Source organism: Pan troglodytes, chromosome 19 (genome assembly GCF_028858775.2).
Source record: "Pan troglodytes isolate AG18354 chromosome 19, NHGRI_mPanTro3-v2.0_pri, whole genome shotgun sequence".
In the NCBI taxonomy this organism is placed as follows: domain Eukaryota; kingdom Metazoa; phylum Chordata; class Mammalia; order Primates; family Hominidae; genus Pan; species Pan troglodytes.
The window spans coordinates 28,355,595-28,369,696 of record NC_072417.2 but is presented as its reverse complement, the minus strand read 5'-3'; the positions used below and the strand labels follow the sequence as shown (position 1 = coordinate 28,369,696).

The window sequence follows — 14,102 nt, the reverse complement described above, 5'->3', positions numbered from 1 at the left end:
GAATTGTCTACTCTGCCTTTGCACAAGCTGCTCCATCACCCAAGAGACCTTGCCTCCTCCCCCACTTCTTTGCTGGGCCCACTCATACTGGTTTTCCTAGGAAAACTCTGGAGAAAATTGAGGCAGGAGCCACTCGTTCGTGCCCCTTCCAGGGTGGACCTCTTATCACCCTAAGGATTGTTTGTTTTCCTGTCACCCACATCAAGCTGGGTGGTGGCCGCAGCCTTTGATCTCCACCTCCTAACCCCTCTCCCAAGTACCCTGTGTTTGCCCAGCACTGAACGAGACAGCTAAAGTGATCCCTGAGAGAACTAAAGTGATCCCTCAGGCCGGGCGTGGTGGCTTATGCCTGTAATCCTAACACTTTGGGAGGCCGAGGTGGGCAGATCACCTGAGGTCAGGAGTTCAAGACCAACTTGGTTAACATGGAGAAACCCCATCTTTACTAAAAATACAAAAATTAGCTGGGTGTGGTGGCAGGTGCCTGTAATCCCAGCTACTCCGGAGGCTGAGGTAGGAGAATCGCTTGAACCCGGGAGGCGGAGTTTGCAGTGCGCCAAGATGGCACCACTACACTCCAGCCTGGGTGACAGAGCGGGACCCTGGCTCAAAAAAAAATAAAATAAAGTGATCCCTCTAAGAGGAATCCCCAGGGGCCCAGGCCAGCGCTTTCTCCAGGTCACCATGGCTCCTCCCACTGTGCCACCCTGCCTAACCCCCTCGATTTTAAAGGAGAAGCCAAGACTCTGGACTTTGCTCAGAAGGTGGGGGGCGGGGGAGGGAGGGCTTACCCTGGGTACCTCTGAGGGGCCAGGGCGCAGCCACCACGGTAAGGGTGACTGCAGATCGAGGGGCAGGCCATGTTGCTGGACACCACCCTGGCTGGCGTCCCTCTCGGCAGGGTGCTCTTTGCCCCATGGGGTGGGATCCAGAGCTGCAGACAGGCCCCCAGGCTTGGCCAATGAACAGACCAGGTTCGGGGAGGGTGTTGGAAAAGAGTGGATGGGGTGGTTCCCCTTACCTTGCAGCCCCCAAGCCCTCCCCCCTCCCTCCCAGGTGGTCGGGACTCTTGATCTTCGCTCGTGGTACTGTCTGTTCGGCTGTCTTCCCCGCCTCTCCCCAGGCACCTGCATCCTCCCTTGGCACCTGCTGCCAGGCTAGGAAGGGCAAAAACAATCCCAGTTGGCGTAGTCAGGGAGTCTCCGCCCTCCTCCCAGGTTTCCTCCTCCCAGGCGCCTCCCCTGGACCCGCCCCCATCTGCCCAAGATAATTTTAGTTTCCTTGGGCCTGGAATCTGGACACACAGGGCTCCCCCCGCCTCTGACTTCTCTGTCCGAAGTCGGGACACCCTCCTACCACCTGTAGAGAAGCGGGAGTGGATCTGAAATAAAATCCAGGAATCTGGGGGTTCCTAGACGGAGCCAGACTTCGGAACGGGTGTCCTGCTACTCCTGCTGGGGCTCCTCCAGGTAAGGGGACCGAGATCGGTCTCAGACGACAGCCTGCCAGGCAACCCCCAGCCGCACCAGGGCCCCAGGCTGTGCCCGTCTCCGGCTGAACTGGCCGGCGGCCCAGGTGGGAGGATTGGAGCCACCTGGCTCTCCCCCTCCCCCGCTCGGTGATGTCAGGCCAGGGGCGGGGGCTGGAGGGGGACAGGTAGTTAAGGGCCTGGCGTCTCCCCCCCTGAAGACGTGGTCCCAGCCGGGTGTCCTGACGCTCGGGGTTCAGGTAAGAACCCAAGCGGGCATTTATCCTTTGGGGGCAGGCACGGCCGGTCTGGAGGCCGGTAGGGAAAGGCTGGGTCTCCTGATGGGTTGCTTGGCCTCCCACTTTTCTCTTTTCTGTCCATTTCCCACCCTGCCCCCTCCTCCCCACCCGCCCTCTTTTCGTCCCCATCCTGGTTTCCAGCGCTCCTTGTTCCCTCCCTGTACACCTCCCTGCAGGCAGCAGCTAAGAATGGGAAGGAAGACCTGATTCTCTCCTCCGACTTGGCTTTCCCGCTGAAACTAGCCCCTCCCCGCACACCCGGGGAGAGCCGCCCTCACTCCCTGGCTCGCCCAGTTTACCCCAGTTTGGGTTTCCCCAAGTCTCTAAGACAGACGTCTCTGCGGGCTGCGGGGAGATGTGGGGAGGGCCCCCTCCACTTTGGAGGGCAGTGAAGGAGAGGGATCCTCTAAATTGTCGAGGCTTCATCTCTCCAGATTGTATGCCCTTCTCAGCAACACCGCCTCCGGCCCTCCGATGGGAAAGTGGAGGCCGGGTGAGACGGGGTCCCTCCTGGCTTCAGCATGAAATGGGCAGGAAGGCTGGAGGGGTGTATGAGGGGCTCTGCAGTGCGGTGGGGCCTGGGGAGAGTGGGGTGGGGGATAGCAGATGGTTTCTTCTGCTTGATGAGGCTAGGGAGAGACCCAGGTTCCCGGTCTGGGTCTCCCTGGCAGATTGAGGACAGAGAATGCACCTGCCGGCAAGGTGGAACGCCCCCCACCCCGCCCCCCAACTAGCCGCACCGCCCCCCAGGAATGCCCTCTTTTGGTCCGCCGGTCTTGGACTCTGCTCTCCCCTCTCCTGATATCCTACTGTATGCGTGGTGGGGGGACCTCATGGAGGCGGGCAGCCTGTAATGATTAACTGCAGAGACACTCCAGCATTCTTCCCGAATTAAACTTTAAAAGAGCTGCCCCGCCTTCTCCCATTGGGTATTTTTCCTGAGTGAGAGAGTGGGCGGGGCCTCAGAGTCCTGGGTCCTCCCTTATACTAGGAGTCATCCAGGGGTTTCTCACCTTCTCACCTGGGCCCTGCACCCTAAAAAATTATAAGCCTCTCCCGTGGGGGCGGGGCGTGGAGTACTGGGCGGACGGGGGCTCTCCCACCACATCCAGGCCCCTGGCCCAGGCCTCAGTCCCGCAAGCCCTTCCCCCTGCTCTGGGAAGCAGAGTTGTTTTCTGTTGGCCCTGAACACCTGGCCCCGCCACCTGCCCTTAGGGCCAGCCAGGTGGGGCGTGATTCAGGAAGTAAACAAGGAGGTTGGGAGGACGGGAACGCGGGTGGGGCTGGAGCCACTGGGGGAGGAGGCAGCTGGGAAGCCACGGACGGAGTTACCTCGTTGAGGGGACAAACTGATTTTGGGGGTCGGTGTTTCCAACCGAAGCTTTACCGGGGCCTCAGTTTGAAAACTCCAGATCTCTAAGCTGCCAGGCCCACAGCCAGGACCGCTTCCTCCTCCCTGCTCACCCCATTGGTCTTGACGATTCCACCCGCCTCCAGCCTTAGAAGGGGCTTAAGGGCACGGCTGGGGGGCTCTGAAGGCAAACCCCAGCCTTGGACTGGCCCTCTCTGATCTCTGAGGCCAGGCTCTAATGTGATTTGAATCTACTTCTAACCCCTTCCAAGCACTGCCCTCCTGAATTCTCTGCTCCTCTCCCCACCCCACTGTTGGTCTGTGATTTCGAGGCAGGCGTGGCCCCCTGCAGCCTGGAATGAAGTCACTGGGGCTGTTTGGAGACCGGGGCTGTTTGGAGGTTAGACTGGGGTGGGAGTGGGGGATTGTGTTCTGGTATTGAGGTGCTAGTGTCTCTTGCTAGCGGGTGATGGGTGTGTCTTGCCCCTCCTGGCAGGACCCTGAGCCCCCTCCCTGGCCTTTCATCCTGTCTGTCTTCTTGAGTGTTTTCCCTTTCCACTCCTGCTCCTGTGGTACCCCTCTGGCCGGGACACCCAGGAGAATGTGTCAGGAGGAACTTCATCCACACAGGGCAGGGGCTCTGAGCGATGCTTTGGGTGGGGAGGGGCACCGCTGGGATGCTGGCTTCTCTCCAAATGGGCCTCTGAATCCAGGCCGGGCATTGCCTCTCTCCTTCCCAGGCGAGGGACTCCCTGGCGAGGAGGTGGTTTGGGACTGGGGGTGAGAGCAGATCGTAGGTCCCACCTGGCCTGGAGCTAGGCCGAGGGTGGGGAGGAGGAGGTGATGTCAGGAGCCTCAGGCCCCACATCCTCCTCCCCCATCCTGTTCCCAGCCCCGTGCCTCCCCCATTCCGCTCTGGCTAGCAGTGGGTTGGGGAGTTGGGGGAAGGGTGGAGGCAGGGCTGTTTTTGTTTCTCCTAAGCCAGGAAGTTGTGTGGATGAGTCAAGGTTGAATGGAGAGCCCTAGGCAGTGTTGTCCCGCCCGCCCTGACTCACCTGTCCCCCAAATCCCCTGATGCCCTCACTGAAGGGTCAGGTGCCTGCTCCCTCCTGAGGGGTCAATCCCAGGTGCCCCAGGTGGCCTCATAGTACTGGCCCAGTGTTTGGAGAACAGGCTGGGGGCTGGGATTGCAGGTTCTCCCAGGTCTCAGCCCGGCCAAAGGGGTCTGCTGGGTTCCTGCGGAGGAGGGGCCAGCCCCACCTCCACCTCTAGTGCTCGTCTTTGCCTGCTGTCCTGTCTTTACTTGTCTTGAGTGTCTGTGCAGCCCCTATAAGTGATAAGACATGGGTGAGATTGGCCTTGCGTGGGGGTACCAGGTGCCCTCAGACAAATGGGTGGATAGGACAGGTGCACAGTAATGGATGATGCGGCCCCCGCACAGTGCTGAGAGGGAGTCATTCAGTCTGAATGTGGAAGGCCAGGAAGGCTTCTCAGCACTGGGGCTTCAGGAAAGAGTTGGGCAGGAGGATGGCCTGGGGAGGGTACGCAAGGTTTGGGGGTTGCTGGGGCCAGGACCCCTACCCCAGGCCCTGCTCTCCCCCTTGCACTGCAGCGGAGCCGGCTCTCCTGCCTTTCTGACTCCCATCCTTCCCCACCTCCTTCTCCCCTCTGCATCACTCATCACTTGGGCAGGCCAAACTTCGCCAAGTATGAACAGGCTCTGGCAACTGGGTCTGGCAACAAAGTGCTGGAAAAACCCGGGGCACAGCCCAGCGCAGTGAGTGCCCCACACGTGGAGGCAAAGGAGTGGGCCTTTGCCCTGACCCTGAGGGCTGAGCCTGAGAGTCTGTGGGTTGTGAAATCTGTTGTGACCACCAGGCTTGTGGTGGGTGGACCCTCAGCTCTTCCTGTGAGCAACTTTGTGCTAAAGAAAGAGCACTGGAGCCGGGCGTGGTGGCTCACGCCTGTAATCTCAGCACTTTGGGAGGCCAAGGCGGGCGGATCAGGAGTTCGAGACCAGCCTGGCCAACATGGTAAAACCCTGTCTCTACTAAAAATACAAAAATTAGACGGGCGTGGTGGTGGGCACCTGTAATCCCAGTTACTCGGGAGGTTAAGGCACGAGAATTACTTGAACCCAGGAGGTGGAGGTTGCAGTGAGCAGAGATGACGCTGCTGCAAAAAAAAAAAAAAAAAGGAAAAAAAAAAACAGAAAGAGCACTGGACTTGGAGTCTAAACACAGGTTCTACTCCCGACTCACCTGTGACTGAGGGCAAGAATGCTTTCTTCTCAGAGACTCGGTGTCCCCTTTTGTAAAATGAGGCTCATTCTGTCCTCCCCCAAGGGCTTCAGGGAAACTCCAGTTAGAGCAGTGAGGTGCTAGGTAAACTCTGAGGGGCACCCTAACCGCCGTGTGAGGTCAGGAGGTCTGAATTCTCTCATCCCCTCTCCCCAGGACAAGGGCACACAACTGGTTCCGTTAAGCCCCTCTCTCGCTCAGACGCCATGGAGCTGGATCTGTCTCCACCTCATCTTAGCAGCTCTCCGGAAGACCTTTGCCCAGCCCCTGGGACCCCTCCTGGGACTCCCCGGCCCCCTGATACCCCTCTGCCTGAGGAGGTAAAGAGGTCCCAGCCTCTCCTCATCCCAACCACCGGCAGGTACGATGGGGCGTGGGGCTTGGGGGAGGTCAGTGCTGGATAATACACAGAGGCTTGCAGGCCACTGCTCCCTTCCCCGCACCTCTCTCCCTTTTTCTTCTTGCCACAGGAAACTTCGAGAGGAGGAGAGGCGTGCCACCTCCCTCCCCTCTATCCCCAACCCCTTCCCTGAGCTCTGCAGTCCTCCCTCACAGAGCCCCATTCTCGGGGGCCCCTCCAGTGCAAGGGGGCTGCTCCCCCGCGATGCCAGCCGCCCCCATGTGAGTTGTCCCTCAGAAGGGAAGGGAGGGATGCACGGGTTCTGGGTCTGTGGGAGATACACAGCCGCTTCCATGGAGGCGGGGGATCTTGGTTAGGAGTCCCTGAGGGTCTAGCAGGTGCGGAAAGGGAATGAATCACCCTTTGCCTCCCCTCAAGTCGTGTGCAATTCCTGGGGCGCAGGTAGTAAAGGTGTACAGTGAGGATGGGGCCTGCAGGTCTGTGGAGGTGGCAGCAGGTGCAACAGCTCGCCACGTGTGTGAAATGCTGGTGCAGCGAGCTCACGCCTTGAGCGACGAGACCTGGGGGCTGGTGGAGTGCCACCCCCACCTAGCACTGGGTAAGTCAGGTGCATGGAACTATCCGGGCCGGGAGATGATGCCTTGCATCTTGGGCTAGGCATGTGGCTCATCCAGGAGAGCTGGTTGATCTCCAATAACCCCTGCTTTTTGCCCTTGTCCCCAGAGCGGGGTTTGGAGGACCACGAGTCCGTGGTGGAAGTGCAGGCTGCCTGGCCCGTGGGCGGAGATAGCCGCTTCGTCTTCCGGAAAAACTTCGCCAAGTACGAACTGTTCAAGAGCTCCCCAGTGAGTGCATGAGGGCTGTCTGGGCGCTGGGATGCCCTGATCCTCAACCTGGATGCTGGAGCCCTGATCCCTGACACTTGTCTACCCACAGCACTCCCTGTTCCCAGAAAAAATGGTCTCCAGCTGTCTCGATGCACACACTGGTATATCCCATGAAGACCTCATCCAGGTGGGGGGACCCCCCATTTCACTGCAGATTCACGACTCCCCAGCACTGGCCAGTGCTTCTCCACCCTTAAGTCCTGTGCCTCCCCTCTATGTTGTAGAAAGAGCCAAATCACAGTCCTGTGTGACTGGGGACAGTCACTTTCCCTGCCTGAGCATCAGTTTCTTCTATTAAATGGGGGCGAGAAATGCATGTGGAGCATTTCCTTGTAAAAACCTGAGGGTGGGCTGGGCACGGTGGCTCATGCCTATAATCCCAGCACTTTGGGAGGCTGAGGCAGGAGGATTACTTAAGCCTAGAAGTTTGAGACCAGCCTGGGCAACATAATGAGACCTCGTCTCTCCAAGAAAAAAAAAAAAAAAAAAAAAGGCCAGGAATGGTGGCATGAGCCTGTAGTCCCGGGTGCTTGGGAGGCTGAGGTGGGAGGATCACTTGAGCTCGGGAGGTCGAGGTTGCAGTGAGCTGTGATCGTGCCACCGCACTAGCATGAGACCCTGTCTCAAAAAGAAAAAGAAAAAGAGAAACATCCTGGTGGTAGAGGGGAAGGGAGGAGGTCAGACCTGTCACTCTCCTCTGCTCTCCTCTGGCTCAGAACTTCCTGAATGCTGGCAGCTTTCCTGAGATCCAGGGCTTTCTGCAGCTGCGGGGTTCAGGACGGAAGCTTTGGAAACGCTTTTTCTGCTTCTTGCGCCGATCTGGCCTCTATTACTCTACCAAGGGCACCTCTAAGGTAAGGTCTTGAGGGTACCAGCCCCAGCCCCTCCAGTCCCTGGTCCTTTTAGAAGTTGCCCCTTCTCTGCTGGAACCCCTGAGCCCTTCTCCCCCTGGGCCCCCCAGGCCAGCCACCTCCAGTTTACCATCTCTCCCTACATCCTTGCCTAGCTCACCTGCCCAGGGAGGTAGCAGGAGAAAAGATGATCTTAGTTTAAGTCCTGGCTCTACTTCTATTTGCTGTGTGACCCTGGGTATTCCCCTGCCCCTCTCTGGTCCTGAAATCTCCCCACCTGGCTTGTGGGGGGAGGTAATAGTGGGCGGGGTCCACCTGTACCAAGTCCTGCTCACTCATGCTGCTTAGGATCCGAGGCACCTGCAGTACGTGGCAGATGTGAACGAGTCCAACGTGTACGTGGTGACGCAGGGCCGCAAGCTCTACGGGATGCCCACTGACTTCGGTTTCTGTGTCAAGGTGAAGACCTGGCCAGGCCTGGCCCCTGGCCTGGGGAAGCAGGAACTGCTCAGGCCCCTGGATCCTGCCCGGGGCTTCTGAGCCCCAATTCAGACACCTAGACTCCTCTCCCTGCACCCTGGCCTGCTGGAAACTCCTGGATTCAGCTCTGCTATGTGGAGCAGGGGCAGACATGTGGTCCTAAAGGCAGATATGGGACCAGTCAATTTCCTCTCTCTGCAGCCCAACAAGCTTCGAAATGGCCACAAGGGGCTTCGGATCTTCTGCAGTGAAGACGAGCAGAGCCGCACCTGCTGGCTGGCTGCCTTCCGCCTCTTCAAGGTGAGACCCTGGGAGTGGCATGGGGGGCTGGCCTGGCCAGAGGGATCCCCAGCTCTGCCCTCAGGAAGTCTCAGGAATGAGGAGGGCATCACAGCCTTGCTCCCTGATAACCCCCAGTCCAAGCCTGAAGTTATAGGAAGTGCTCATCGAAGGCAGAAACACAGCCCTGGTCTGGGCAAGTCCTGGTCTGAGGGGGGCGTCACAGCCACGCCCCCAGGACCTCTCGACCTGAAGCTCTCTTTCTCTCCCCACCCCCAGTACGGGGTGCAGCTGTACAAGAATTACCAGCAGGCACAGTCTCGCCATCTGCATCCATCTTGTTTGGGCTCCCCACCCTTGGTGAGTGTGCCCAAGGGGATGGGAGGGTGGGTATGTAGGCCCTGTCTTACGGGTACCTGGGCCCTGTTCTGACCTCTCTCCTCTCCTTCCATCTCCAGAGAAGTGCCTCAGATAATACCCTGGTGGCCATGGACTTCTCTGGCCATGCTGGGCGTGTCATCGAGAACCCCCGGGAGGCTCTGAGTGTGGCCCTGGAGGAGGCCCAGGCCTGGAGGGTGAGGCCTGCCGTGTGTGTGTGTGTTTGTGCTGGGGACCCACTCTCTGGGTGGGATCCCTGAAATAGGAGGGAGGAAGAGAGGGCGGGGGGAGGCCCCTGGCTGGGAAGAAGTGCTCTACCTTCCTGAGGTGCTGGGTAATGCCCCCAAGCACGCCCCGACTCTCCCGTATCTCCCACTGCTCCGCAGAAGAAGACAAACCACCGCCTCAGCCTGCCCATGCCAGCCTCCGGCACGAGCCTCAGTGCAGGTGGGTGACGGCCCCGAGTCCTGGGGCGGGGGCTGCCTCAACTTCTCTTTGTATTCCCAGCGGGGAGTAGATGGTATAGGGGTCCCCTCCCCAAAGTGACCGCCCATGTCCTTCCCCACCACAGCCATCCACCGCACCCAACTCTGGTTCCACGGGCGCATTTCCCGTGAGGAGAGCCAGCGGCTTATTGGACAGCAGGGCTTGGTAGACGGGTAAGGGGCAGGGCTGGGCAACAGACCCAGGGATAAGAGAGACTGGGGTCCAGGTGGCAGCCATGGTCCTTGGGTAGTAATGCTGCCCCATCTTCTGTCTTCTGGCAGCCTTTTCCTGGTCCGGGAGAGTCAGCGGAACCCCCAGGGCTTTGTCCTCTCTTTGTGTCACCTGCAGAAAGTGAAGCATTATCTCATCCTGCCGGTGAGCTTCCCTGCGTCCCCGGAGTCCTGCAATGAGACACAGGACTCCCAGCAACCTGTCCTCCTCACCAGGCCCCTCCAGAGGCTCCCTGGCCCCCAGTGCGTCTCCCTTTTCCCTGCACAAGAAGTGGGAGGCTGAGTGCGGTGGCTCACACCTGTAATCCCAGCACTTAGGACGGCCAAGGTGGGAGAATGGCTTGAGCCCAGGAGTTCGAGACCAGCCTGGGCAACACAGGGAGACCCCATCTCTACAAATAATTTAAAAATGAGCCAGGCATGGTGGTGCACACCTGTAGTCCAGCTACTCAGGAGGCTGAGGTAGGAGCATTGCTTGAGCCCAGAGGGTCAAGGCTGCAGTGAGCCATGGTGGCACCACCACACTCCAGCCTGGATGACACAGTGAGAAAACTGTCTCAAAAAAAAAAGAAAAGAAAAAGAAAAAAGAAAAGAATAAAAGGAAATGGTGGGGCCCTGGCCCAGGAGGGAGCTTCCCAAGCCTCGGGCCCCTCCCTGAACTTCCACCCCCTTTACTGTACCCCAGAGCGAGGAGGAGGGCCGCCTGTACTTCAGCATGGATGATGGCCAGACCCGCTTCACTGACCTGCTGCAGCTCGTGGAGTTCCACCAGCTGAACCGCGGCATCCTGCCGTGCTTGCTGCGCCATTGCTGCACGCGGGTGGCCCTCTGACCAGGCTGTGGACTGGCTCATGCCTCAGCCCGCCTTCAGGCTGCCCGCCGCCCCTCCACCCATCCAGTGGACTCTGGGGCGCGGCCGCAGGGGACGGGATGAGGAGCGGGAGGGTTCCGCCACTCCAGTTTTCTCCTCTGCTTCTTTGCCTCCCTCAGATAGAAAACAGCCTCCACTCCAGTCCACTCCTGACCCCTCTCCTCAAGGGAAGGCCTTGGGTGGCCCCCTCTCCTTCTCCTAGCTCTGGAGGTGCTGCTCTAGGGCAGGGAATTATGGGAGAAGTGGGGGCAGCCCAGGCGGTTTCACGCCCCACACTTTGTACAGACCAAGAGGCCAGTTGATCTGCTCTGTTTTATACTAGTGACAATAAAGATTATTTTTTGATACACCTACTATGAGTTCTGTCTGGCAAGGCCTGGCTGGCTGAATCAAGAAGGGAACCAGAGCTGGACGTGGTGGCTCATGCCTGTAATCCCAGCACTTTGGGAGGCCAAGGTAGGAGAATCGCTTGAGTCCAGGAGTTTGAGACCAGCCTGGGCAACATGGCAAGACCCTGTCCCTACAAAAAATAAAAAAAAATGAGCCGGGCATGGTGGTGTGCACCTGTAGTCCCAGCTTCTCAGGAGGCTGAGGTGGGAGGATCCCTTGTTCCTTGAGCCTGGGATGTCAAGGTTGCAGTGAACTGAGATTGTGCCACTGCACTCAGCCTGAGTGACAGAGTGAGACCCTGTCTGGAAAAAAAAGAGGGGAGACCCGGAGAGGTGGGCACCTGTGGAGGCCTTGGTGGAAGTGTCAAATGGATCGAGGCCATGTCTCAGCCTGCCTGGATGTTCCTCAAGGGCAGGAGTGGTCGTGGTTATCTGAGAGTCTCCAGTGCCCACCATGCAGCTTGACACATAGTGGGCGCCCAGTCATTGCTAATTAAGTAAGTGAATGGACAAGAGACCATCATCCCAGAGAGATTTTCTGACAGTCTAAGTCTAGAGAGGTAACTAACAGGGCCTGGGGGTTGGAGATGAGTCCGACAGCATGCTTGTCCTCCGCTAGTCCTGGACTAGCTGGCGGATAGTCGGCCCCAGCATGCACACGGTTATGCATCCAGCCCCACCACCAAGACACAGAATAGCCTCATCACCCCCCACAAGTCCCTGTGCCCCCTACTATCAGCCATGCTCCCTCCTACCCAACCTGAAACCTCCTTTCTGTCCTAGTTCTGCCCCTTCCAGAAAGCCATATAAATGGAGCCTGCTAGCATTCAGCCCTCTGCATCTGGCTTCCATCTCCAACACATCCTTCAGCACCCAGAGTGATCTTTTCTCAAATATAAATTCACCACTCCCGGCAGGGCACTGTGGCTCACACCTGTAATCCCAGCACTTTGGGAGGCCGAGGCGGGCGGATCACGAGGTCAGGAGTTTGAGACCAGCCTGGCCAACATGGCAAAACCCCATCTCTACTAAAAATACAAAAATTAGCCGGGCATGGTGGCGGGCACCTGTAATCCCAGCTACTAGGGAGGCTGAGGCAGGAGAATCGCTTGAACCGGGGAGGCAGAGGTTGCAGTGAGCCAAGATCATGCCATTGCACTCCAGCCTGGGCAACAAGAGCAAGACTCAGTCTTAAAAAAAAAGACAGATGTCTGGCCTCTGCCCACTGCTCATGCCAGTCTATGTTTTTGTCTTAGAGGTTTTTTTGTTTTGTTTTTTGAGATGGAGTCTCACTCTGTTGCACAAGCTGGAATGCAGTGGCACGATCTCAGCTCACTACAACCTCCATCTCCTGGGTTCAAGCGATTCTCTTGCCTCATCCTCCCAAGTAACTGGGATTACAGGTGCTTGCCACCACGCCTGGCTAATTTTTTGTATTTGTGGTAGAGACGGGGTTTCACCATGTTGGCCAGCCTGGCCTTGAACTCCTGACCTCAAGTGATCCACTCACCTTGGCCTCCCAAAGTGCTGGGATTACACACCCAAGCCACTGCGCCTGGCCTTGTCTAAGAGTTTTTTAGTTTGAGCTCTTACCTGATGGGAGCTCTGTAATAAATGTGTCAGATCGACTGCATCTGAACTTGCTGCTTAACTCAGGAGACAGACCCTCCTGCAGACCTGTGAACCCCAACTAGTCATTGTTTTTGTCAAAACACCAAACCTGAATCTGATTCCTTGGATTCAACAACTAGTTTACGGGAAATACAAGGGAAACAATGACAAAAATCCAGATTGGGAAATTCTACAGAACAGATAACCCAGTTTCTTCTTCAACAGCAACAAAATTACCAGAAAAGATGGGCAATCTCTAGATTTCAAGAAATTTAGACATATATCAACCAAATGATGTGTTGACCTTTGATTCAAATCCAAACTAACTGTAAAAAGCATTTATGAGCAATTGGGGGAAATTTGAATTCTGATATATCATCAGATATTCGATGATATTAAGGGATTATGGCTAACTTTCTAAGGTGTAATAATGATATTGCAGTTATGGTTTTTTCTAAATCTTTATCTTTAAGAAATTCATTATGAAGTATTTGAAGGTGAAATCACATGATGTCTCAGCTTTGTTTTTATTCCTTTTCTTTTTTTTTTTTTTTTCCAACTTTTATTTTAGATTCAGGGAGTACATGTGCAGGTTTATTACCTGGGTATATTGAGTAATGCTGAAGCTTTGTTTTTAAAATAACCCAGAGGTGGCCGGGCACAGTGGGTCATGCCTGTAATCCCAGTACTTTGGGAGCTGAGGTGGGAGGAGTTTGAGACCAGCCTGGGCAACATAGTGAGGCCCTCTCTCTACAAAAATAAAAAATAAAAAATTAGCCAGGTGTGGTGACATGCATCTGTGGTCCCAGCTACCTGGGAGGCTGGGGTGAAAGGATCGTTTGAGCCCAGGAAGTCGAGGCTGGTGTGAGCCATGATTGCATCTCTGCACTCCAGCCTGGGCCACAGAACATGACCTTGTCTCAAAAAATAAAAAGAAAAAAATGAAATCCAGAGGTTAAAGGAGAGGGTGTGGGCATAGTCATGGTGTGGCCATGAGTTGACACTGGCTGTTGATATTGGTTGAAGCTTGGTGACAGGTACTGGCTATGTGGGGATTTGTTAAATTATCCTCTCCACCTTTGTATATGCTTGGATATTCTATTATATATTGATATATTTTAATGGAGAGCCCCTTCTCAAATCTTTGGGACTGACTGGGCAGGAGGTGGTGAGACGCTGTTTTGTAGGTGAGGAAACTGACGGCCCAGTGGGCAGCCTGGCCCCAGATCACAGTGGGAGAGCCAAGATTCCAACCCAGGTCTGAGGACCAGGTCTGGGCATGTTCTGCTTCCCATCTGGCTGACGTCCAGGTGGCATTCCTCAGCCACAGTGACAGCAATAGTGGCCTACTGGGGTCCTCCCTTAGAGAGCCCCTCCCTTCCCTGCAGCCTTGGTCTCTGGCCTGGAGGGTTGTCCTGAGGTGACCTTGAGACCGTGCAGCCTCTGCAATCAGCCCCTGGGCTGGGTCTGGCGGCCCTGGCAGCCACTCCTGACCAAGGCACCCCCATCCTTGGTTAACTCCAGGCTGGGAAGCTGGGACCAGGTCCAGCAGACAGAGGTGGGCAGAGAGGTCTCATGCACACCCCAGCCTGGGACCTCCTGGGAATCTGCTGGAAGAACTTACTGCAGCCCAAGGGCAGGAAGGGTGGCAGATTTTGCTTCTTTTTAGCAGGACTGGAGGCAGAACCCAGTGCAACCTGCTGCCTGCCACCTGCCACGGTTCCCAGAGCCATCCCCGCCACAGGCTGTGGCTCGAGCACCGAACAGGGCAGTGTCAGCTGTGTGGCTGGCCATGGGTGCCCAGGGCCACCTCCAAGGTGTGGGTGCCAGGGTTCCAGGCTGGAGTGAGAGTAAAGGGGTC

General features: G+C 56.9%; 1 protein-coding gene across 6 annotated transcripts; it reads left to right on the top strand.

Annotated features, from left to right (window-relative positions):
- The first annotated feature begins 1,215 nt into the window (after positions 1-1,215).
- GRB7 (growth factor receptor bound protein 7) lies at positions 1,216-10,600 on the top strand. Of its 6 annotated transcripts, none has more exons than XM_016931881.3 (15): positions 1,216-1,469; positions 5,575-5,779; positions 5,889-6,039; positions 6,221-6,377; positions 6,503-6,624; positions 6,716-6,793; positions 7,383-7,520; positions 7,866-7,976; positions 8,199-8,297; positions 8,556-8,636; positions 8,735-8,851; positions 9,041-9,101; positions 9,226-9,313; positions 9,422-9,515; positions 10,056-10,600. In XM_016931881.3, exons 2-15 carry the CDS (start codon positions 5,625-5,627, stop codon positions 10,200-10,202), a joined length of 1,599 nt encoding a protein of 532 aa, XP_016787370.1. In that variant the 5' UTR covers positions 1,216-1,469; positions 5,575-5,624; the 3' UTR covers positions 10,203-10,600. The 6 variants fall into 6 exon arrangements, with proteins under 6 accessions (XP_016787370.1, XP_016787371.1, XP_009430535.2 ...); XM_009432260.5 differs by lacking the exon at positions 1,216-1,469 and adding an exon at positions 1,541-1,728; XM_063798598.1 differs by lacking the exon at positions 1,216-1,469 and adding an exon at positions 2,070-5,151.
- The last annotated feature ends 3,502 nt before the right edge of the window (positions 10,601-14,102 follow it).